Consider the following 25015-nt stretch of genomic DNA (forward strand, 5'->3'; position numbering starts at 1 on the left):
CTGCAACCTCCACCTCCCAGGTTCAAGCAATTCTCCTGCTTCAGCCTCCCAAGTAGCTGGGATTACAGGTGACTGCCACCACGCCCAGTAATTTTTTTTTTTTTTTTTTTTAAGACGATGTCTCACTCTCACCCAGGCTAGAGTGCAATGGCACAATCTCGGCTCACTGCAACCTCCATCTCCTGGGTTCAAGCAATTCTCCTGCCTCAGCCTCCTGGGTAGTTGGGACTACAAGTGCATGCCACCATGTCCCGGCTAAATTTTTGTAGTTTTAGTAGAGATGGGGTTTCACCGTTTTAGCCAGGATGGTCTCGATCTTATGACCTTGTGATCCAACTGCCTCAGCCTCCCAAAGTGCTGGGATTACAGGCGTGAACCACCATGCCCAGCCCTACTTTTTGTATTTTTCGTAGAGATGGGGTTTCACCATGTTGACCAGGCTGGTCTTGAACTCCTGACCTCAGGTGATCCACCCACCTCAGCCACTCAAAGTGCTGGGATTACAACCGTGAATCACTGTGCCTGGCCGGTGTTTTGCTTTTTATATTTATCTTATATGCAGTCACCTTGCCCAATTCTCTTATTAATTCTAGAAGTTTTTACTAGAATCTCTTCTGTTTACTAGACATATTATTTCTGGCAGTAAAAAGAGTTTTCTTTCTTTTTTTTTTTTTTTAAGTTTATAGCAGCTATTTTGTTTTCTTAATGTTCTAGCTCAACTTGGGTAAAATAACCAAACATTTGTCTAATAGAAGGAGTTACTGATGCCTTGGATAATGGAATAAAGAAGTTCACTAAAAGGTAGTGAAGCCCTTACCTGGAGTGCTGGGCTCTGTGTCATCCTCGTAATCTTCCCAACACTCACATGAGGAGGGCAATGCTCTCTCCACCTACAGAGGAGGAAAGGCGACTTAAAAATGTTCAGCAATTTGTTCAAAGTCTCATAGTGGAGGTGGCAAGAGTGGGTGTGGGGGGTGGGGCAAGAGGGAGAGAGAAACCCAGGCCAAAGTTGCCACCACCTTGTCTTCCCTCCACCGTCCGACACTGAGTTCTGAAAGGAGTTTTAAGTTTTCCTAAAAGAATTATCTGTCAAGTCAACAAAGTATTATATGTGAATCTTCATAGATGACAAATGATGGCTTCATTCACTCCCTCATTCACTTTTTTTTTCCCTGAGATGGAGTCTCACTCTGTTGCCTGGGCTGGAGTGCAGTGGCGGGATCTCGGCTCACTGCAACCTCCACCACGAATCTGTACGGCGGACAAATCTAGGAGATGCTGCAGCAGAGTTCTTTTTTTTTTTTTTTTCCTAATGAGACAGTCTCACTCTGTTGCCCAGGCTGGAGTGCAATGGCGTGATCGCGGCTCACTGCAACCTCTGCCTCCCAGGCTCAAGCGACTCTCTTGCCTCAGCCTCCTGAGTAGCTGGGATTATAGGCATGCACCACCACAGCCAGCTAATTTTTGTATTTTTAGTAGAGACAAGGTTTCACCATGTTGGCCAGGCTGGTCTCGAACTCCTGACCTCAAGTGATCCACCCGCCTTGGCCTCCCAAAGTGCTAGGATTACAGGCATGAGCCACCACAACTGGCCCACTGCAACAAAATTCTGTGGAGAAGTATCTGACAATGTAAGACTAAGATTTACTCTCCTGGGGAATCAATGGGAGAGAGTTAATGTATGTTGTGATACTAATGTGTTAACAGTAATCTTGGTTTGGGGCAGAATTTTTCCGTTTGTTTGTTTGTTTGTTTGTTTTGAGACAAGATCTCTTTTGCTCAGGTTGGAGTACAGTGGCGCTCTCATAGCTCACTGCTCCCTTGAACTTCTGGACTCAAGCAATCCTCCTGCCTTAGCCTTCCCAGTAGCTAGGACTATAGGTGCATGCCACCATGCCTGGCCTAAAGATAAAAATGTGACAGCTTCCCTTGGAGAAGAGAACATGGGTAATAACTTAGAATCTGCAGGTGAAGACAGTATTTATGACCAGACAAGAGGAGCCGGGAGGAAATTGATGTTGAAAAGTCAAGTGTACATTTAAACATCCCAGATGGGAGAAAAATCAAGTCTACACCAACATTGCTAAAGAAGAAAACAGAAAGGCCGGGCGCGGTGGCTCAAGCCTGTAATCCCAGCACTTTGGGAGGCCGAGGCGGGCGGATCACAAGGTCAGGAGATCAAGACCACAGTGAAACCCCGTCTCTACTAAAAATACAAAAAATTAGCCGGGCGCGGTGGCGGGCGCCTGTAGTCCCAGCTACTCAGGAGGCTGAGGCAGGAGAATGGCGGGAACCCGGGAGGTGGAGCTTGCAGTGAGCCGAGATCGCGCCACTGCACTCCAGCCTGGGCAACAGCGTGAGACTCCGTCTCAAAAAAAAAAAAAAAAAAAAAAAAAGAAGAAAACAGAAAAGCCAAGACAGATCAGGTAAAAAATCTTCAGGCTGAGCAAACGTCGATTGAAAGTGCAGATTAAAATCTTCTGCAGAGAGGAAATGAAGTGACTGAACTTTGTCATGACAAAGCAGTGCAGTCTCTTGATAAATGATCTGTCTGGGAAGGTCATTATTGGAGCAAGAGGAGGAAATTTCTGAAGCAAATGCCAAGATAAGCATGTTATAAAGAGCTGACAACCTTCAGAAAGCAAGTCAAAGACTTTGTAGCAAAGCGCAACAGAATCATTTGTTCTTCTCAAAACCAAGTTATTTCCCTTGAACTAAAAGCTCATGATTGTTAGTTGAGAGTACAGGAGGCTGAAAGAAAGCTCCTCATCTCAAAACTAGAGATAGCAAAGATGAGATAAATAATAAAGAGGCTGGGCACAGTGGCTCACACCCGTAATCCCAGCACTTTGGGAGGCCGAGGTGGGTGGATCACCTAAGGTCAGGAGTTCAAGACCAGCCAAGCCAAAATGGCAAAACCCTGTCTCTACTGAAAATACAAAAATTAGCTGGGCATGGTGGTGCACACTTGCAGTCTCAGCTACTCAGGAGGCTGAGGCATGAGACTCGCTTGAACCCAGGAGGCAGAGGTTGCAGTGAGCCAAGATCATGCCGTTGCATTCCAGCCTGGGCAACAGAGCAAGACTCTGTCTCAAAAAAACAAAAACCAAAGAATAAAGAAAACAGTGATTAAACTTGAGCTTCTAGAAATCCTTATTCATCTGATGATCCAGATGGAGTATTGTTCAGGGAATATTTTCACTGCTCCCCATCTCTAGACATGGGGTACCATTTCCTCTAGACGGGAGGCTCTCAACACCCTCCCCTCAGATCTCCTTGTCTGCCAGGCCTTCCTCCTTCATTCCCAAACCTGATGTTTCCAATTGATTCGAATGGGGAGTTAATGGAAGGAAGACATCCTCTTCTTCCCTGCATTAGTCAGGGCTCTCCGGAGCAACAGAAATAGTAGGAGATATATACATATATGAAGAGATTTATTTTAAGGGATTGGCTTATATGATTGAGGGGTTGGCAAGTCTAAAATCTGCAGAGCAAGCTGGAAACTCTCAGGCTGGGGCTGAGGCTATAGTTCAATCCACAGGCAGAATTTCTTCTTTCTCAGAGAAACCTGTTTTGCTTCTTAGACCCTTCAACTGATTGGTGAGGCCCACCAATTATCAAAGAGAATTTCCTTTACTTAACTTCAACTGATTGTGTAGGTCAACCAAATCTACACAATATTTTTTTACAGTAACACCTAGATTAGTGTGTTAGATTGAGTAACTGGGGACGGTAGCCTAGCCAGGTTAACACATAAAACTAACCATTACACTTCCTGGCTGGAGTGCAGTGGTGCACTCCATTTTCCAAGCTCAAGCGATCCTACCACCTCAGCCTCCTTCATAGTTGGGACCACAGGTGCATGCCACCACACCTTAGCCTTAAAAATAAGTTAGAAAATTACTGTATTAGTTTTAAAAACTTTTTACATCTCAACAACAAAAGCCAAATAACCCAATTAAAAAATGGACAAAAGATTAGAATAAACATTTCCCCAAAGAAGGTATACAAATGTCTAATAAGCACATGAAAAGATGATCAACATCATTGGTCATTAGGGCAATGCAAATAAAAACCACAATAAGAGAATACTTAAGACAGACAATAACAAGTGTTGGCTAGGACATGGAAATATCGGAACTCTTAGAGGTTGTTGATGGGAGTGTAAAATGGTGCAATCACTTTGGAAAATAATTTGACAGTTCCTCAAAATGTTAAACGTAGAGTTACCATATGATCCAGAAATTTCACACCCAAGAAAAAATAAAGCATATATATGTCCACAGAAAAATGTGTACACAAATGTTCACAGCAGTATTATAATAGCTAAAGAGTAGAAATCACCCAAATGTCTATCAACAAATGAACAGATAAATAAAACACGATATATCCATAAAATAGAATATTATTCATCAATAAGAAGGAATGCGCCAGGCGCAGTGGGTCACGCCTGTAATCCTAGCACTTTGGGAAGCTAAGGAAGGAGGGCTGCTGGAGCCTAGGAGTTGGAGACAAGCCTAGGCAACACAGCAAGACTCTGTCTCTATCAAAAATACAAAAATTAGCCAGGCATGGTAGCATGTGCCTGTAGTCTGAGCTACTTGGGAGGCTGAGGTGGGAGGATTGCTTGAGCCTGAGCCTGGGAGGTTGAGGCTACAGTAAGCTGAGATCTCACCACTGCACTCCAGCCTGGGTGACAGAGTAAGACTTTGTCTCAAAAAAAACACAAAAAAAACAAGGAATGAAATACTGATAACATGCTACAACCTGGATGAACTTTGAAAACATTATGCTAAGTGAAAGAAGCCAGTCACAAAAGGTCGCATGCTGGATGAGTCCATTTATTTTTTAAAACTATTTATTTAGAAACGGGGTCTCACTCTGTCACCCAGTCTGGAGTACAGCAGTACAGTAACAGCTCACTATAACCTCAAACTCCTGGCCTCAAGAGATCCTCCTGCCTTCACCTCCCAAAGCACTAGGATTATAGGTTTGAGCCAACTGTGCCTGGCCCGTGATTCCATTTATATGAAATGGCCAGAATAGGCAAATCCGTACAGAAAGAAAGCAGATTAGTTTTGCCAGGGGCTGGGGAGAAGGCAGATTGGGAGTGACTGCTAAAGACTATAGGGTTTCTTTTCTTTTCTTTTCTCTTTTCTTTTCTTTTCTTTTCTTTTCTTTTGAGACGGAGACTCGCTCTGTTGCCAGGCCTGGAATACAATGGTATGATCTTGGCTCACTGTAACCTCCACTTCTTGGGTTCAAGCGATTCTCCTGCCTCAGCCTCCCGAATAGCTAGGATTACAGGCATGCGCCATCATGCATGGCTAATTTTTGCATTTTTAGTAGAGACAGGGTTTCACCATGTTGGCCAGGTTGGTCTCAAACTCCTGACCTCAGGTGATCCACCCCCCACTTGGCCTCCCAAAGTGCTGGAATTACAGGCGTGAGCTACCATGTCTGGCCTAGGGTTTCTTTTTGGGGTGATAAAAATGCTCTGAAGGCCGGCCGCGGTGACTCACGCCTGTAATCCCAGCACTTTGGGAGGCCAAGACAGGTGAATTACGAGATCAAGAGATTGAGACCATCCTGGTCAACATGGTGAAAACCCGTCTCTAAAAATATAAAAACTAGCTGGGCGTGGTGGCGCATGCCTGTAGTCCCAGCTACTCAGGAGGCTGAGGCAAGAGAATCACTTGAACCTGGGAGGTGGAGTTTGCAGTGAGCTGAGAACTTGCCACTGCACTCCAGCCTGGTGACAGGGCAAGACTCTATCTAAAAAAAACCAAAAAACAAAAACCACTGAATTTGATACTTTAAAAGGGTGAATTTTATGGTAGGTGAATTATATCTCACTCAAATTATCATTTTAAAATATTTTCATAAGCACTTTTACTTTTGCTCAAATTGCATCTTGATAAAAACGTGAAGTTTTTTTAAATAAAGATAATATACCTTATTCTCATTATATTATACTCTCTAGAAAATGTAAGTAGTAAATTTGAATTTGATGAGCCAGTCCATTATTTCCTAAACAATGTATAATCTGTGGGCTGTTCTTTCACCAGGGACACTTGAAATGGCAAAATCTTTTCCTCTCTGCCAATGGTTCTGTGCACCACAGCCATAAAGAAATGTAAAAGTTACTTGTTGGCTTATTAGTCTCAATAAGTTTTAGTTGATTAAACAAACAGATAAAGTCTCACAGCCAGGACTGCTGCGGCTGGAATTGCTGACATACTGTCATACCTCTCACTGGTCAATTCACACTCTCCTCCCATCTACACAGCTCTGGAGATTAAAAACAATCCAACCATGACTATCATGGCTTCAGAGGTCTATGAACTCCCAGGAATGATATGCAGACTTTTTCCTGAGGAGAGCCTAAACTTTTTTATTGGTTTCTCAAAGAGGGTCACTGACCAACATTTAGAGACATGGGCCAAGTCCGGCTACATTTAGATTCCGTAGTGGTGTCTGGTTTTAGTTTGCCACGTCCTTTCTCCTTTTTCTTGTCATAGTGCCCGCTCTTTGGGAGGTGGGGGAAGAGTCTTCCCCTGAAGTCTTCACTGCTGCTGGAGAATCTTCCTTTTTCATCTGGTTGCTAAATCCGGAGAATGAAATCTAGGAGATGATTGCACCATCCCCGCCCCCTGACATGAAGGATGCCCCACTGCCCATTGGGGAGGGGAGCAGGGAGAGCTGGAGAGAGGCTGGGTCGGGGCAGGACCCAGGCGCAGATCCTCTGAGGCCAGCTGCAGCCCTGCCTGCCTGCCTTCCCCTTTCCCCTCCCTTCTTTCCTCCTTCTCTGTTTCCTTCCTTCCATATCTCTTTCCTTCCCTCTTTCCCCCTCCCACTCCTTCCTTTCTTCCTTCTCCTGTGGAGGTGGAAAATTTAGCTAGGACAAGCTGGGGCTGGGACGTTCCAGGAGCCAGAGACTGAGTGAAAGGCACAGAGATGAAAACGCGGTTTGGGAGAGCTGGTTCTTGGGTCGGCTAAGAGGGGATGAGCTCAGTGGTTAATAGGATTGGCCATGGCGAATCCCTCAGCAGGGCACGCACGGCACAAAGGGCCGAAGCGCGCGGGTAGCTCGAGGTCAGGATTACAGAGACTCAGGAGCAAGAGAGGAAGGCTTAAAGAGCCAGACTGCGCAGCCAGGACTGGGGTGATGGGCGCTGTCCTGCCAGGCCGGAAAATGAAGATGTAGGCCCGCCCCCAACCTAGGGAGTACTACCGGCCCCGTTCGTGTCCTCCCCCGCAACCTCGACCCCATCCCACCCCAGGAACCTCGGCGAAGCTGAGCCAAGACCACTTCTGAACCAGGGATGACCAGTGAACCTAGGGTCAGAGCCATCAGTTGGAAAGGCTGAGAGGAGCCTTGAAAAAGAGGGCGACCTTCCTTGGGATCTGTCTGTGCACTCCCTCCTTGCCTCCCCCCTCCAGCCTCCCACTTGGTAGCACCTTCCTGATCCCCTTATCTCTAAGGCGCTCAGGGAAATGCCCCGCTACGGGAGCCTTCTGGGAAATGCTGCCCTTGCCGCCCAGGAACCATGAGCCCTGCAGCCCCGGTAAGGAAGAGTTCTCTGGGACAGGAGGAAGGGCCCAGATCAGGGTGGGCACGCTTGCCACACAGGGAACGGGACAGAAGTCTTTTAGGCCCTGACAGCCTCTGGTCTCTGAATGACATCCTGTGGCTCCTGGTAGGTGAGGGTTTGCGGGGCTGAGCTATTGAAGGAAATGATCACAGTCCGAGGTGAGATACAGAAAGTCTTCCTTCTCCAGGTGGGCCCCCTCCAATCCATTCTTTACTGTGCCCTAGAGGGGACTTTACGACCCCCTAATCACACACCTCCCTCCTCATCTTGAAACTCCCACCCCCAGCTCCAGTCACTGCGTCCTAACATCCAAGCTCTCCGCCTGTCATGCAAGGCCTCTGTGCTATTTCTTTGCAAACCCTGCAGCTCTATCGCCTGCCACTCCCCATGCCTTCCCCACCCCTGCGCTCTATGTTCTAGACACACGGAAATGCTGGGCTCTCTTCAACATCCTGACAGTATTCATAGGGGACCTTTCGGGTCGCCCTAGGAAACTGCCACTCATCCTCCAATGCCCCTTTCGGCCTCCTCTGGGAAGCCTTCCTGAACCCCTTGGGAAAAGTTAGGCTCATCTTTTCCATTGTTAAATCACACGCTGTGATCCAATTGTGTGTTTCCATGTAATCTCCCTCACTAGACTGGAAGCTGGGGATGGAAAGGGGAAGCATCAAAAAAACATTCAAAACTAGGAGCCTGGCTTCTCCTTGCAACTTTACTTTTTCTTTTTTTCTAGGAACTGAGTTCACTGATTCTTAAGAAAAAGTATTTCATGATAAATGAGTGAACAAATGTCTTAATAGAAAAGTAAAATTGCAGGCGAGGCTGCTCTAGAGGGGTAGACTACAAGTCCCAGCATGCCTCGGGTCAGCATCTCTTCACGTCACGCCCCCTCCCTGGGGGTGGGCAGGTCCGGAGGGCGGGGCCCAGGGGGCAACTGGGCTCCCAGGCGCTGCCGGAGGAGAGAAATGCCCCTGGCTCTCCCGGGCGCACAAAGCGCAGGCGCAGCGGGTTGGGTGGCAGCAGCATCGAGTAGCGGCCGGTTTGGCAGCAACATCCGCAACAGGTGTAGACAAGGTGGGTGCATCAAGGGGAGGGCTGGAAAAGGAGTCTGCACCTGGCCCTCTTGTCTGATCTGTGTCAAGACCGTGGAGACGGGAGGGAGTGGCAAGAGGACAAGGCCGGGCCTTCCAGCCCAGGTGTGCCAGCCCTTGTTACGCAGCAACAGGTGTGAGCAGGTGGGGGAGGGGCGGAGGCACCCGCTGGCAAGTGAGTCGCCCTCAGGAACAGAGGTCACCTACCTGGATTCCAGTGCAAGCTCCATCGCATAAATGGATGAGTCATTTGCGGACCCTCAGTTTGTCCATCTGTAATATAGGAGTAAAGATTCCCTTCCTAACAGGGTTATAATGGGGACAAGGGGAGGGAGTAGTATGTTCGGTGACGTCCAAACTTAGCTGTACATTGGAATCATCTGAGGATCTTTGAAGAGTACCAGGGCTTGCCTCCTGCCCTCAGACATTCTGATTTAATTGTTACGGAGTGTGGCCTGGCATCGGAAGTTCTCAAAGCTCCTGCTGGCATAACGGTTTGAAGCCAGGACTGCTGGGTGTGAGTCTGGGCTCCATTGCTTACTGATCAAGTGGCCCCGTGCAACTGACTGGACCTCTCCAGCCCCCGTTTCCCCATCTCTGAAATAGGAATAATAAGGACTGCAGGGAGGCTTAAATGAGATAATGGATGAAAGCACTGAGAGGGGGTACCCAGACAGAGTGCTCGGTCCATCACAGCTGCTGTTGAACTCCTCTGTTAAGCACTTTGTAAACAGCTCTAGTGGGGTCCAAATGGGAGGGAGCCTTTCCATTGCCGTGATTCTAATATTCTGCACTTCCACATTACAGAATCCCAAGGTTTCTAATACTTTAAGAGTCTCATGCTCCACTGACTGAGCTAGCCAGCTCCTCCCTCCAGCTTCTGCCTGCCTCGCAGACGCACTTCTACAGATTTAGAAACAGACCAGGACAGAGGGCCGGGGAGGAGGGATGTGGCCAAAGTTATGAAGCTGAGGCTGGAATCCAGGCTCCTGGTCCCCACCCCCAACCCCACACCAACGGCTGCCCTGCTGACCCCACAGTGACAGTGCTCCCATTCTCTTCCTAAGCAGAGAATGGGGAGGAGGCCGAGGCTGCCTGGCCCTTGTTTGTTTACTAACCCTCCCTCAAACATTTCCTGGGTGGCTCCCCGGGGACGGCAGGGCTGGGGGCTTCTCTCCAGGGAGCTGCTGCTGAGGCCTGTGTCTCCTGTGGCTCCTCTGACAGATCCCGCCTGACTCCGCCCTGGAAAGTCCTTTTGAAGAAATGGCCCTGGTGAGGGGCGGCTGGCTGTGGAGACAGAGTGAGTGATCCTGGGCCCCTGGTCCTGGGGCAGGGTAAGGGAAGTGGCTTACTGGGCTTGCCACAGGGAACCCTTCTCCCAAGGAGCCAGGACCTTTTCATCCTTCCCTTGTTTGTCCACGCTCTTCCCTCTGCCTGAAGGTCCTTCCCATTCCTGACTACATGGTTTAAACTTCTACTTGTTCCTCACGACCCATCTCAGATGGGCCTCTGTCTGAGGAGACTTCTCTGGCTTTTCCTCTGGCCCCCACCCCTGCCCCTGCGATAGCGTCAAGCTGGATTAGAGGCTCCTTCCTTGGTTTTCACGGCGTCTTACAGTGATCTCCTTAGAACAGAACTGTCTTTATCTGTGGGTCTCCCCACTCCCTGACCCCAGACTGGTCCCAGTCTGTGAGCTCCTCAAGGACAGGGGGCTGGGTTTGACCCTCTGTGTATCCACAGTCCCCTAACTCCAGGGGGGCTGGGTTTGACCCTCTGTGTGTCCACAGTCCCCCAGCCCTGGGCTGGACACAGAATGAGGTACAGAACAAAGTGAAAAATGAGAGAGAGAGAGAGAGAAGATAGAGGCTCAAGGTAGGGAGAGGTCTTTGCCCTTGAAGAGACCTGGGACGTGGCCTTAGCAGCTTCCAAGTAATGGGCCCAGTCACTCATTTCCCTGTTCAGCACATGTATGACTCGAGCTTCTACTATGCGTCAGACCCAATGGGAGGCAGGAGGTGAACAAGACAGAGAGAAGACAGAAAGAGGTCCTGCCCTCATTTCAGGGGGTAGATAGACAAGAAAAAGGTGGTTATAACACTAGGGACTGAGGCTGAGGGGACTTGGGAGTCTGTCTGGGGCTCCTATCCCCAGCAGGCTCTGGGATCGCCTGCCTAGTGCATCTGGAATATTGTACAGGCTCCATCCTCCGCCGCTGGAAGCGGAACTGGTTTGCCCTGTGGCTGGACGGGACCCTGGGATACTACCACGATGAGACAGCTCAGGACGAGGAGGACCGTGTGCTCATCCACTTCAATGTCCGTGACATAAAGATCGGCCAAGAGTGCCATGGTGAGCAGAAGCCCCTTCCTCTGTGGCACCGTGACTGTGGGCAGAGCCCTCCCACTGTCTCTGAGAACACCTGCTGTTGGAAGCCTCTTTGCAGCTTTCAGAGGCATTTCAGACATTGCTTCTGAGCCTCTGTGAACTCCAATTCAGTTTGGTGTGAGTTAAGAAATAGGTCCTTGGCTGTGTGTGGTGGCTCATGCCTATAATTTCAGCACTTTGGGTGGCTGAAGTGGGAGGATCACTTGAGGCCAGGAGTTCTAGACCAGCCCGGGCAACATAGTGAGACCCTGTCTCTAAAAAAAAAAAAAAAAAAAATTGGTGAGATGTGGTCGCATATGGCTACTGGGGAGGCCGAGGCAGGAGAATTTCTTGAGCCCAGGAATTCAAGGCTGCAGTAAGCTATGATCCCAGTACTTTGAGAGGCCGAGGCATGTAGATTACTTGAGTCTAGAGTTCAAGACCAGCCTGGGCAACATGGCAAAACCCCGTCTCTACCAAAACAAAAACAAACAAAAATTAGCCAGGTGTGGTAGTGTGTGCCTGTAGTCCCAGCTACTTAAGAGGCTCACGTGGGAGGATTGCTTGAGCCTAGGAGGCAGAGGTTGCAGAGTGTTTATGGCACTGTACTACAGCCTGGGGGACAGAGCTAGACCCTGTCTCAAAAAAAAAAAAAAAGAAAAAGAAAGAAAAGGAAATCAGTCCTTTAGTGCCTTTCTCCTCTGTGCTGTGTCTCAGAGGTGAGCCAGGCACAGTTCCTGCCCTCCAGGCGCTCGGTACTGGATGAAGATGAAATGAAATTAGGAGGCCCAGAGAAGCGAAGTGGCCCAGGGTCACAGCAAATCTCCACATTCCTCCACCAAGGCCCAGGCCACAGTTCTAACTGGGTAACTGGGAGGCGTGCTGAGGGAAGCGTCAGCATGGAAAGGTTGGAAAGGTTAGAAGCGTAGAGTAGAATCCCTCAGAGGGTATATGGGATCAGAGGAGGTTGGCAGTGGCCAGTAAACAGAGCCCAAAGAAGTCAATTCCTATTCCTATTCCTGGTTTACTGGGGGGACCCGGGGCTTGCGCCTGTGGAAACCTATATTTGTCTGCTTCTAGATGTGCAGCCCCCAGAGGGCCGGAGCCGAGATGGCCTGCTAACTGTGAACCTACGGGAAGGCGGCCGCCTGCACCTCTGTGCGGAGACCAGGGATGATGCCCTGTGAGTCACTCCCAGGAGAGGATGGGGTGGAATCTTGGGGAAAGTTACCACGTGCCCCCTTCTCATTGGGCCTTCTGGTTCTCTGACCGTAGGAAGAGGGCACTAAGGCCAGTCAGCAAGGGTATCTCATTGGAGGTGGGTAGAGTGGATTTGAAGGGCCCATGGTGACTGGCCTGGCACACAGTGAACTCCTCATGTGGTCTACGGTGAACTCAGGATTGCTGAGGGGGAGGTGTGCACACCTGCCTCGGGTGTCTGGTTCCTGGTCTTTAGCAGCCTCTGAGGTGAGCCCTCACCTGAGGGTGATGCAAAGCAGCAGAGCAGCCTAGTGGCACCCTTGCTGTCTTCTTAGAAGATGCCCTGGTGGGGGACTCTGGTCTGAGGGGTAGCCCCCAACCTGCCTACAAAGGCAGTCAGCTGCGTCCCAGGCAGGGGCACCCCAATGTCAGATGCATATCCATGCGGCCAGCCTGGGTGTGTCCTCCGCAGGCGCCATCCGCTCTCTCACATTCCGTCCCTTCCTACCCTCTGGCTGAGGGGTGCATGGCCTTTGCGCTGGAGGAGAGTGAAAGAGATGGGTGTGTGGGAGTGGGGGAAGCTGAGCTCCAGGCAGACAGCACAGAGCTGCCTTGTCCAACCCAGCCAGGTGCCATGGCAACCAACAAAGGCCCAATTGTCCCGTGTCTGCTGGGCCTTCCTGGAGCTCTGGGGTCAGAGCTTTGGGGAACTGTTTTGTTTGTAGATTTGGGATGTGGAGGGGGGCTGTGGCTAGAGCACCCACCCAGGAGTGTCAGATTCTGACATCCCCTGAGAGACCACCCAAGCCCAACCATCCACTGTATAGATGAGGAAACTGGAACTTCTAGAGGGGATGAGAAGAATGAATTAGCCTAACTTAGTGCTCCATCCATGTGACTGGGCAGGGGAGGGGTCACTTTTGTCTTCCTGAGGGAGACAAGAGATCTCTCCTTTCATGAGAGACTGGGGCTGGGTTGGAGAGGAGAGTCTAAAATGTGGGAGCCCAATTCACCTACCCCCAAACTCCCTCCTCATGGTCTGGTGGGATTTGCTTTGCAGAGCATGGAAGACAGCGCTGCTGGAGGCGAACTCCACCCCGGTGAGTTCCCTGTTCTCTCCCCCTTTCCCCACCACCTCCGTGTGCCATGGAATCATGAGTGATTCAGACTCGGTCTCCACCTACCAGAAGTTCTCAGTCTCATGTGGATAGGTTTGTGCAAACTCTGATGCCTGAGTCCCAAGTGGGAAAGGATAAGGGACAGCCAACTGGTGCTCAGAGGAGAGAGAGAAGCCTCCATGGAGACTTGCTGGAGGGAGTGGCACGTGAGCTGGGGAAAAGGAACTGTCTTTTATCGAGCAACTATTATGTGTCAGGTGTGGTGCAGGTATCATTCCACCTGCTCCTCACAACAGTCCTGTGTGGTTGGGGTTATTGTTCTATCTCTGTAGATGATAAGACTGAAGCTCATTCATCCACACAACAAATATTTACTGAGCTGCTACTATGGGCCAGGCGCTGTGTCAAGTGCCAGGGATCAGAGGTGAACCAAGGAGATGTGGGCTCTGCCCACCTGGACTCAGCCTAGTGAGGAGCCAGACATGGAACAACTAATTAATTATGCCATTTCAACAGTATAACGGCTCTGACAGAGATTTGCAGTGTCTGGCCCTTTCATCCAGGTGGTAGTTCAGGCAAGGCTTAAACCGAGAACTGAAGGATAAACAGAAATTGACTGGGTGAAAGGCGTGGGGAAGGGGTAAAGGGAACAGTATTCCAGGCACAGGGATCAGCATGTGCAAATGCTCTGAGAGAGGTTAGGACGTTGGCAAGTTGAGTAGGAGGACAGCTGGGGTGGCTGGTGCTTAGGGAGTGAGTAGGTAAGGGGGGAAGGAGGGTTGGCACGACCAGGCCTTGTGGGCTGTATGAAGGATTGGTTTCTGCTAAGAGCACCAGGGAGCCATGACAAGTGTTTGAACAGACGGATGGCATGATCAGATCAGGCTCGATTTATATTTTTAAAAAGATAATTGTTGTAACGTTGGGGCATTAAAAAAAACAAAACAAAACAAAAAGGTAGTCTGTCAGTTACTGAAATTTTATTATAGAGAAAAGGAAAAAAAAGATAATCTGGCTGGTAGGTACGGAATGGATTGTAGAGGGTGACTGTAGACACCCAGAGGCCACTTAGGAGGCTGGGACAGTGTCCCAGCAACAGACTGGAGATCTGGACTAAGGCCTTGCTGGCCGAGACAGGCTGATGAGTACAGGATGTATTTAGGATTTGGAGTCAACAGAGCTTGTGACTGATGGAAGTGGCGGTTTGAAGAGCCGCCCAAGGCCCAGCTTGGCCTCCACCCCCATCTGCCTGACTCCAGAATCTGTGTTTGCTCTTTCTCTGTGTGGCACAATGGAGCCCCCTCTCACCTACAGAGAAAGTCCATTGGGAAGTAGCAGGGGAGACCTGGATGCATTTAGAAACCTCCTCAGGCATCCACCTGCTGAGCACCAGGCATTATGCTAAGCCCCTGGCACCAGTGACATCATTTCATCTTCCAATAACCCTGGCAGGGCAGCTGGGTAGGGATTGGCATTATCAGTCCCATTTTACAGATAAGGAAGCCAAGGTTCAGAGACGGGAGGTGACTTGTCCAAAGCTTATAGTCTTAAGTCAGTGGAAAAGCCTATCATGGAAGGAGGACATTATCTGCAGAAGTAACTGCATGAGCAGAGACAGAGAAGTGGTGTGTGTATGTGTGAGTGCACAAGTGCGTGTGCACATACGTGTGCATCTAAGGGCCCAGAGTCTGCCTGGCTGGAGAGCAATTCATGAGGGGAATGAAACAGGAGAGATGATTTCTGAGGTCACCAGGGCCAGCTCATGATGGCCCTCAAAGTCCAGTTGGAGGAAATGGACTTTCCCTGAGGCCTGTAGGGGAGCAATAAAGGGCATTCAACAGGGAGGGCTGTGGTCAGATTTTTGGGGGCAGACTCAGGCTCCCAAGTGGCAGGTGAATTGGAGGAAGCTGGGAGTAAGGAGGCTACCGCAGTAGTCTGCAGGGTGGAGGGACCCAGGTCGGGCTCCCCTGGCTTGGAGCTCCGAAGCCTCTTTATGTAGGGCGAATCAGTTCCACCACAGAGAGGCGAAGGGAGGGAAGCAAAGGCGACCGTCTGCACTCTGTGACTCTATGAAGCGGCCTCGCTCTTCTCTGCCTGTCCATCTCCTGTGGCTCTGCTGTCCCTTCTCTCTGCCCTGGCCTCTATTCTACCTCCCACTACTGCACATATACACATCCCTCTGGGCCCGGGCTAATTTGAGTCGGGTGTGTTTGTGCCTGTGTCTGCCTGTTTCTGTGTGTTCACCTCTGTGTTTATGGGTTTCTCTCTGTAGCCTGTGTGGGAATGACCTGCCCTTTGTCCTCCGACATGCTGGAGTTCATACCTCACTCCAGGTGGAGGTTCCAGGAGCCCCTAACACCAGCTTTACTGGGAACACAGGGCCTGGGGGCACAGCTAGGGACGAGGCTGGGGTAAAGCGAACCAGGTAGGCTACAGGATAGATGGGAGTTGCCCTGTCCTCCCTGGAGACTGGGAGCCCCAGCAGCATGAAATAGGGGAAGGTGGGCTAATTCTGGAAAGAGACTACTTGTCCTTCTTTTCTGCGTAACTTTGGCAGTCGTCAGCCTTCTCTGAGCCTCCCCTGTTACCATGAGCTGAGGAGAAAGAGGACGCTCCCTGCCACAACCCAGCTGGCGGAGGGCTCTGGTAGGGTCTGGAAAGAGCTCTGAGTGTCTTTAGGCGTAGAGGGCCTCTGACACCCCCTTCCTCCCTCCCCCTTCTTGGGTTTCTGTGGCTTGAGCAGGCCCCAGCTGGAGCAACCGTCCCTCCCAGGAGCCGCCGGGTTTGCTCCAAGGTCAGGTGTGTGACCCGCTTGTGGAGCCCCTGTAAGGTTGAGAGGCGGATCTGGGTAAGTGCTGGCTCAGCCCTCCCTGCCTCCATACTGGCCACCAGGATGAGCCTCCAAAACCAGGCCCAGTCCATCCCTTCCCTGTGACAAATATTCCATGGCTCCCTATCACCCACGGGACAAAAACCAACGGCTCTGCTGTACCCTCTGCCCCCAGCCACATCAGACCTTTCCCCTCTGCCAGCCTTCGCACATGCTGTTCCCGCTGCTGGCGAGACTGCAGTTTCCTCGTTCACCGGACAGACTGACACCCGTCCTGTAAGGCTCACCTCAGAGGCTGCCTGCCACCTGCTCGGTGGGGACATCCTAGACCACCAGCCATCGTCATTCCCTCCCACAGCCTAGTGGCACTAAGGCTTAGTGCTTTCTTCATTCTGCCTGTTTCAGAACTGGTTTATTCTGGTCTGTGTCGTCTTCCATGAGGCCTAGAACTTCCTCCAAGGCAAGGACAAGGCCTGACTGCGCTGCCTCTATGGAGCTTGGCACAAGGCTAGGCAAATGGCACATGCTCACTTAGTGCTCAGTGATGGGGAGTCTGTGCTGACCCTTCTCACACAGTGGGGCTCAGGGAATGTTCACTGAGTGAGCAAAGGAAGGAAGGAGGGAGTGAAAAACCTCTGTTATAGCAATACTACTACATAGTCAAATAATTTAGTCTAGATCTGTCTCCCCTCAACCTGAATGTTTCTTGAAGGCAGGATCTGAACCTGAATCTTTTCTCTGTCCCCAGTGCTCAGCACAGGGCCTGGCATGGGGTGGGTGGCGGGAGGGGTCTTGAGTGAGAGTACCTGTGATCTTACAGTCAACTCTGAGCTCTTCTTACACAGTGGTGCTCAGTGTGGCTATGTGTCAGGATTGCTTAGGAACTTACAAGCACTAACAAGTTCTACCTCTGGATGTTCTAATCTGGCATGGGGCCTAGGCCTAGGAAACCTGTAGTTTAAACCTGTCTCCTGGCCGGGCCTGGTGGCTGACGCCTGTGATCCCAGCATTTTGAGGCTAAGGTGGGCGGATCTCTTGAGGTCAGGAGTTCGAGACCAGCCTAGCCAACATGGTGAAATTCTGTCTCTACTAAAAGTACAAAAATTAGCAAGATGTGGTGGTGGGTGCCTGTAATCCCAGATACTCGGGAGGCTGAGGCAGGAGAATGGCTTGAACTCAAGAGGTGGAGGTGGTTGCAGTGAGCCAAGATTGCCCCACTGCACCACTGCACTCCAGCCTGGGCAACAAAGCAAGACTCCATCTCAAAAAAAAAAAAAAAAAAAAAGTCTCCTGATGACTCTGATATGCAGAATCACTAAGCCTAGAAGTGCTTGGGCCACCAAGTTGTATAGATGTGGCACTGTTAGATCCTCAGAGGCTTGGAGAGGTTACCTAACTTGATCAAGATCACTCAACTCATCAGTGGCAGGTCTGGGACTCCCAGCCCATCGTTCTGAGGTATTCTCCATGCCCAAACTAGAATACAAGTTTGTTTAAAGTGGGGAAGCCAAAAACTAGGATTTAACAGACTGTAAACCTAATAACACAACAGCTCGGCTAAGGGGAGTCATTTGCATGCGACCCCCTGATTGGTCAACACTGGTTGTACCCACAAAGTAGCTGGGCCTCTGGAGAGGGAGAGGCAGGTTCAAACCCTCAGGTTCTGCCCATGGGTCTCTGGGCTGTCCCTACTTGTTGCCAGGTGACTTACAGGAGTTTACTTCTGGGCCTCCCAGACCTGGAGAGTAAAAACAGGTGCCCTAGAGGGACATGGGGTGTTCCACCCTCTCCAGGGCCTCCCAAGGCCACTGGCTTACTGCGTAGCAGCAGGGCAAGGTGGAGGCTCTAGATCTCAACTTCCCCACCAATAAAATTGGACCTGAGTGCTTAAATCCCTCTAGCCCCTTTTGGGCCTGGAGCCCGGATTCTGGCACTGCCTACCAGAAATCTGTATTGGATCACTGATGGGGAGGAAGCACCGGAGAGTTCACTGACCTACAGCATTGCTCGTCTGAGCCTCTTGCATTTTCTTGGGACTATTTGTTTTCCCTGACTTGAAACTGAACTCAGAGTTGGGCAACCTTAGTTCCAATCTGGCCCTGTATTTGATTCACTGGAATGAGTTCAATAAACATTAGGTACCTGCCACATTCTAGTCAGATCTGATTAGACCCAGTCTCTGCCCTCACAGGCATCTCCAGATCTGATGGGAGAGACACAGGGACACAACGGGAAGACAGCATGATCGGTGCTGTAATGCAGGGACATCCAAGGGCTGTGGGTATCCAGATGGGGCCCCAACAGAACCTGAGGTTCAGGGAGAGTGATGATTGAGTTGAATCTGGAAGACAGCTTGGGTAGTTGAATGAGGTGAGAAGCTCATCCCTAACAAAGGAAAATGGCATGGAGACTTGAAATCACAAGGTGTGCTTGGAGACCTTCCCCTTACCACCAAACTTCTTCAAAGAGATGTCATGACATGGGGATTGCATCCTTCACCTCTCAGCCTTTCTTCAACTCCTCTGAAAAGTTTTTTCAAGGTCACTCACAACTTCCAAGTTGCTAAAACCAGTGGCCTATTCTCTTGGAATTGACCAAAAGAATGGACAGAAGAACGTATTTAGAAGATAAAATCACGAGAACTGTTGGCTGTTGTGTGGAAAGTGAATGTGTGAAGACAAGACAAGGGCAACAACCTGCTTTCTTTCCTTCTTTCTCCTTTTTTTTTTTTTTTTTTTTTTGAGACGGAGTCTCGCTCTGCTGCCCAGGCTGGAGTGCAGTGGCACGATCTCGGCTCACTGCAAGCTCCGCCTCCCGGGGTTCACGCCATTCTCCTGCCTCAGCCTCCCGAGTAGCTGGGACTACAGGCGCCCGCCACCTCGCCCGGCTAGTTTTTTGTATTTTTTTTAGTAGAGACGGGGTTTCACCGTGTTAGCCAGGATGGTCTCGATCTCCTGACCTCGTGATCCGCCCGCCTCGGCCTCCCAAAGTGCTGGGATTACAGGCTTGAACCACCGCGCCCGGCCAGTTTTTTTTTTTTTTTTTTTTTTTTGAGACAGGATCTCCCTCTGTTGCCGAGGCTGGAGTGCAGTTGTGCAAACACTGCTCACTGCAGCCTCTATCTCCTGGGCTCAAAGGAGCCTTCTGCCTCAGTTTCCCGAATAGCTGGGTCCACGGGCATGCATCACCACACTCAGCTAATTTTTTAATTTTTTGTAGAGCCATGTGTTTGCGATGTTGCCTAGACTGGTCTTGAACTCCTGCATTCAAGCAATCCTCCCGCCTCGGCCTCCCAAAGTGCTGGGATTACAGGCGTAAGCCACTGTGCCTAGCCTTTCTTGATTTGAGTGCATGGTGATGGCATGTATTGAGAGAAGCATTTATGGGGCTGGGTACTTTGGGAGGCTGAGGCAGGCAGATCACCTGAGGTCAGGAGTTCAAGACCAGCCTGGCCAACATGGTGAAACCCTGTCTCTACTAAAAATACAAAAAAATTAGCCAGTCGTGGTGGCAGGAACTTGTAATCTCAGTTACCTGGGAGGCTGAGGCAGGAGAATTGCTTGAATCCAGGAGGTAGAGGTTGCAGTGAGCTGATACAGTGTCATTGCACTCCAGCCTAGACAACAAAAATGAAACTCTGTCTCAGAAAAAAAAAAAGAAAAATGGATTTATGGGAAGAGCAACAGTTTTAGCAGATGGAGAAATGCTGCAATCACCTTGAGATGAGTGGTGTCTGAGACACCTGGACTTCTAAGGGGAGCTGGACTGTTCAGGTGTGAATCCCAGTTAGAGAGAGACACAGGGTGGAGGGAGGCTAAGTGGAAAGATCCAGAAGAGAAGGGGATCCTGACCCCTCTCCAGGTCTGCTCCCCCATGGGTAAAATGAGGGGTTTGGAGCTTCCATTTAATTCAGCACATAGTTCTTGGTTCCTGATATGCACTAGGCCCTGCCGGTGACACAAACAAATCAGAGTCCTTGCCTATAAGCAGCTCACATTTGGGCTGCAAGAAAGGCCAGGAGAAAGGATAGCAACAAGAGGCACAAGCAAGTTCCAGAGATTTCAGGGGAAAAAAAAATCATTCTTCCTGAGACCAGGAGAGTTTCCTGGAGTGGAGTGGGTGACCGTTAAGCTAGGCTTTGAAGGGTTGGCAGAAATCTAATGGGAGAGAGGGGAGGGCAGGGAGTGCATTCCAGAGAGAACACTGACCATTCTCTGAGCCTCAGTCCCCTACCCTACGGTCATGTGGAGCTAATAACTGCTTTAAGGATTAGAGGCGGTAACACATTTGATTACTTCCTTCAGGACCTGGTACATAGTAGGTGCTCAATAATCGTTACAGTCTAGTGCAGCCTAACAATTTTGGGTCAGTGATGGACCACATATAGATGGTGGTTCCATAAGATTGTAATGGAGCTGAAAATTTCCTATCACCTAGTGATGTTGTAGCCATCATAATGTCATAGGGCAATGCATTACATTTTCTACGTTTATATATGATTAGTTAGATAACAAATACTTACCAATGTGTTACACTTGCCTACAGTATTCAGGGCAGTAGCCTGCTGAACAGGTTTGTAGGCTAGGAGCAATAGGATATACCACATACTCTAGGTGTGTGCCATCTAGGTTTGTGTAAGTACACTCTATGATATTCACATACTAAAATTGCCTAAGGACACATTTCTTAGACTGTATCCCTGTTGTTTAAAAGATGCTTAACTGTATTTTAGTTACTTGCCATCCCTATCCTTCCTTTCCCTTCTTCCTCTCCAACCCCTGTTTATTTCCTGGGTTGGGGCTTAGCCATGTTCCCCTCCTTGTGACTAGTAGAACTGGATCTTTCCAAGTGGCATCATTGTAGAGCTGCTAGCGAATATTAGACTATCTATGAGGAGAAGCTGGGAGCCATAGAGAATTTTTTGAGCTAGATGGGAGGCCAGAGTAGGAGAATGGGCGTCACTGGGAGCTGGATGTAGGGCGGAAGTTTTAGAGGACAAGGACCGTGGACCTTGTGGGGAAGGCAGGGCCTTTCTCCAATAGCTTCCTAGTGGCTGGAGGCCCATTTCTAAACTTGGGGAGGCGGCTCCATGCATCCCAGAGAGGCCTGAGCCCGGCGTGTGGGTAGGGGACCAAACCCAGGCCAGGGAGTTCCTGGGCACCTGACGTGGCTGGATTCCCCAGGTGCGTGTCTACAGCCCGTACCAAGACTACTACGAGGTGGTGCCCCCCAACGCACACGAAGCCACGTATGTCCGCAGCTACTACGGACCGCCCTACGCAGGTAAGTCTCCAGCGTGCCCCGGGGCTTGCCTTGATCCCGCGCCGATTCAGCGCTGGGCCCAGCCCACGGTCCGTCAGTTTTGGACCAGGCTTCATCCTTTTAGCGTGCACGGATTTTCCCAGGTAGAACCCTCTGCAAGCCCCTCTCCATCCTGAGACTGGGAGAGCCCTGGGACCAGTGTTCGCCCCGAGCTGACCTCACCCCTCCAGACTGGCTTCTCAGCCCTACGGTCGGCGGTACCCATTCCTGAGCCGGTAGCGGCCCCTGGTGGCTACTGCGGGAACGGCTGCCTCCTCCCAGCTCTGGGGCCTGGCGGTTGGGAACGCCTGGCGGTTGGGAATCGTTAGGTGCCTGGTGGTTGTGTTTAGCGATCTCAGGGTTTCTTCGCTGCTCCGCCCTAGCGTGCCGTAGTGGACCCGTAGGTTCCGGGACATCCGCAGCAGATCCAAGGCCTGGGAGCCATGAAGTGGAGCTCTTCCTGCGTCTAGATCTGTTCCTTTGACTGGGGAGCAGAAGAGTGGGCTCGGCGCCTTACACTGGGTTGGGCTGGAGTGATGCAGGAAGGGTGCGAAGATCACTCTACTCCCTCCTAAGTCGCTGACCCTCATGGGCTGTCTCACTCTGCAGGCCCCGGCGTGACGCATGTGATAGTGCGGGAGGATCCCTGCTACAGCACCGGCGCCCCTCTGGCCATGGGCATGCTTGCGGGAGCCGCCACTGGGGCGGCGCTTGGCTCGCTCATGTGGTCGCCCTGCTGGTTCTGAGCCCTGGGACCTGCAGCACTGGCCCCTGCGCTTGGACTGCTAGACTTTTCTTCCTCCTGGACCCCGCTCTCTACCATCCAAGCCCTGTCCCACTTTGGCCCTCTCCTCTCCATTAGCTCCTTCCGGGTTTGGACCATTCCCCCCACTCCCTACCCTCACTCCCCACATGGGAAGAAGCTGTCATCCCAGGTACAAATGTCGCTTGAAGTCTTCACATCTACTGCCAGACACCCCCAAATCTGTTATAGGCATTTATGGATACATTTCCTCTAAACACACCAGGGCACAGCAAATACGACTTCATTTGGCTTCGAGTTCCGTAGACACGACATGAATCGGGCTCTCTGCTCTCTCGTCAGGGAGCTCGAGGCCTGGTGGGGAGAACAGGAGTAAACAAGAACTTGACAAAGCTGCAGAGTTATCAGTCCTTTGACAGGGACAGGTGGGGCAGAGAGCAAGGCAGGTAGGCTGGAAGAACAGTTATTGGCAAGTGTGCAGAGCCATGAATGTCATGGCATGTCCAAGGAATTAAATGGGAGTTCATCTGGCCTGGGGTGGAGGCCAGGATCAGACCATGGTGGGCCTTCTAGATAAGGAGCTTCCTGGGTGAAAGGGGAGATGTGAACGTTCCCTGGAGGAAAGTTTCATGATTGCATCTATAATACATTGCCTGTTTTGTGAATATTGACATATGTCCATACCCAAAACACCCCTGCCCACGACCAGCTTCCTGGCTGGTACCCATGATAATAATTGAGCTGAACCTTGGGGCCCCTCGTTGGGGAACAGGTGAGTTCTATTTGAGACTTCTAGCCCCAGAAAACTGCCTCAGTCCGGAAATGGCTCTCATACCAGGAGCTCGGCCCCCTTTTTGTAGCTGTGACTGTCACCCTCTCAGGCTTTGTCTCATCCTTCATTCTGAGGGAGATGGCAGTGTTCTTCTCTGGGGCCTGATCCACCTTTACACCAGCCCAGGAAGCCCCATCTGTGCCTGCCCTGAGGTGGTCCAGCAGTCTCCCCCTTTGGTCCCCTTCCAGTCTCTTCCCCCTTTCTATCCCAATCACCAACAGAAATGCTAACATCCCTGCCTGGTAGCCAGACTAGCCCACTAAAGCTCCCTGTAAATGGGGGCTCCATTAGTTCTGCTGCAGAGACTAATAAAGATTTGGTTGGCTTTAGCAGTGACTGTGGCTTGCTTTGTTCCCCTAGAAGGCCCCGTTTCCCTCTCCGTGACCCAGCAGCTACTAGTGCCTTATCCGGTCTAGTGAAAAGAGTGCGGATTCTGAGATCAGGTGGAACTGATGACAGCATGTTAGCTGAGTCATTTGGGGCAAGTCACTTAACCTTTCTGGATTTTGTTTCCCCTACACTTAAGGTAGCTGGTTGCAGTTGACCATTCCTGAGGGCTCAAGAGGAGGGACTGCCTTGGAGTCTCTGTTGTCTGAGCTGATGGATGATCCAAGCCAGGTCCTGCCTGCTTTCTGAGAATCCTGTTCATGTTGGGGTCTTTTCCAGTAGGTTCCCATCCTTCTAGAGCTGAATCAATGAATTGTTCTCATAGAAAACCAGGTGGCCAGGGAAGGAAACACCACCATCCTGCATCAGGCCTCTTGGGGCTGTAAGATAGAAACTCCCTGCTCAAACTGATTTAAGCCAAAGGGAAAAGGTTGAGCCACATAACTGAGAAGTCCAAAAGCTGTGTGATCCAGGGGCTTAAACAGTGTCACTTAGACTTTGCTTCATTTCCATCTTTACACCTGCGGGGCTGGCTCATTTGGAAGTTGCAGTGATGGTCAGCAGCTCCAGGCTAATGCCCTCCTGAGTTCAAGTCCAGCCAAGAGAATTTCTCTTCTTCTAACAGTATGACTGAAAGTCCTGAGCCTGGTGGACATCAGTCTAAATTGGGTCCTGTGGCTATCCCTGCATCAACCCCAGTGGTCTGGAAACGGATGGTCTAAAATAACAGGGCTTACAGCAGGGGTGGGATGGTGTTCCAGAGGAAATTTAGGGCACTGTTCCCAGAAGTAGGATGAATAGATGAAAGCTGGTTGGCAAAAATATCAGGAATTCACCTCAGCCACAGTTCCAGAGACACCAACTTAGAGGTAAGACATATATAAAACCAGCAATGATTGAATGAGGTTACAGAGGAACGTGGTGCAGTTGGAGTTCTGAAGAGCAGGCATGCAACTCTGCCAAGGGAACTAGGGAAAGATTTGGGACAGGAAGTGCAAATTTAGTCTGAACCTTGAAAAATGAGTAGGAGTTTGCCAATCTGAAAAAGGTGGGTGAGCTTTCCACACAGAACAAATGGAAAAAATGGTATGAGCAAAGGCGTTAGAGGCTTGAGAACACCATGAAGTTCAGGAACCAGTCTCATGCTATAGCAGGTTGCATGGTGAGAGGTGGTGAATGAGGTCAAACTATAAAGAACCTCTTGGGCCAGGCTACTGAACACAGGGCATAGTCCAATATGTGGCACCAGCTTAAGGACAAGCATAGATGCAAGAAGGAGCCTCTTGAGAAGGCCAAGTCTGTTAGCATTTGTGCAGTCAGAGGTTACATACCCTGGGTGTCCTAAGGCCTGTACTGTGTTCAGGGGACCCAGCAGTGCATCAGACCCAGTGCATGCTTTGGAACCTCAGCCTTAATTTTTTCTTTTCTTTTGTTTTGCTCCCCTCCCCTCCCCTCCCCACAGCCTTAATGTTTTCTGTTTTTGTCTTTCCTCCCCTCCCCATTCCTCCCTCCCTCCCTCCCTTCCTCTCTCCCT

The 25015-nt window shown here is 50.4% G+C and overlaps 1 protein-coding gene across 6 annotated transcripts; it reads left to right on the forward strand.

Moving 5' to 3' along the window:
- Positions 1-7520: 7520 nt before the first annotated feature.
- On the forward strand, positions 7521-23423 carry PLEKHB1 (pleckstrin homology domain containing B1). Of its 6 annotated transcripts, none has more exons than XM_005579041.4 (8): positions 7521-7568; positions 9911-9986; positions 10883-11035; positions 12131-12233; positions 13311-13350; positions 16112-16216; positions 21382-21481; positions 22109-23423. In XM_005579041.4, the coding sequence occupies exons 1-8, from the start codon at positions 7551-7553 to the stop codon at positions 22243-22245; spliced, it is 732 nt and encodes a 243-aa protein (XP_005579098.1). In that variant the 5' UTR covers positions 7521-7550; the 3' UTR covers positions 22246-23423. The 6 variants fall into 6 exon arrangements, with proteins under 6 accessions (XP_005579098.1, XP_005579101.1, XP_073870791.1 ...); XM_005579042.4 differs by lacking the exon at positions 7521-7568 and adding an exon at positions 8554-8669; XM_005579044.4 differs by lacking the exon at positions 16112-16216.
- The last annotated feature ends 1592 nt before the right edge of the window (positions 23424-25015 follow it).

The sequence above is a fragment of the Macaca fascicularis genome, chromosome 14 (assembly GCF_037993035.2).
Source record: "Macaca fascicularis isolate 582-1 chromosome 14, T2T-MFA8v1.1".
Taxonomy (NCBI): Eukaryota; Metazoa; Chordata; class Mammalia; order Primates; family Cercopithecidae; genus Macaca; species Macaca fascicularis.

Coding starts and splice junctions, on each gene's coding strand:
- PLEKHB1 (XM_005579041.4), top strand. Junction 12,234..13,310: donor GAGACCAGGGATGATGCCCT/GTGAGTCACTCC, acceptor TTTGCTTTGCAG/AGCATGGAAGACAGCGCTGC. Junction 13,351..16,111: donor TGGAGGCGAACTCCACCCCG/GTGAGTTCCCTG, acceptor TGGCTTGAGCAG/GCCCCAGCTGGAGCAACCGT.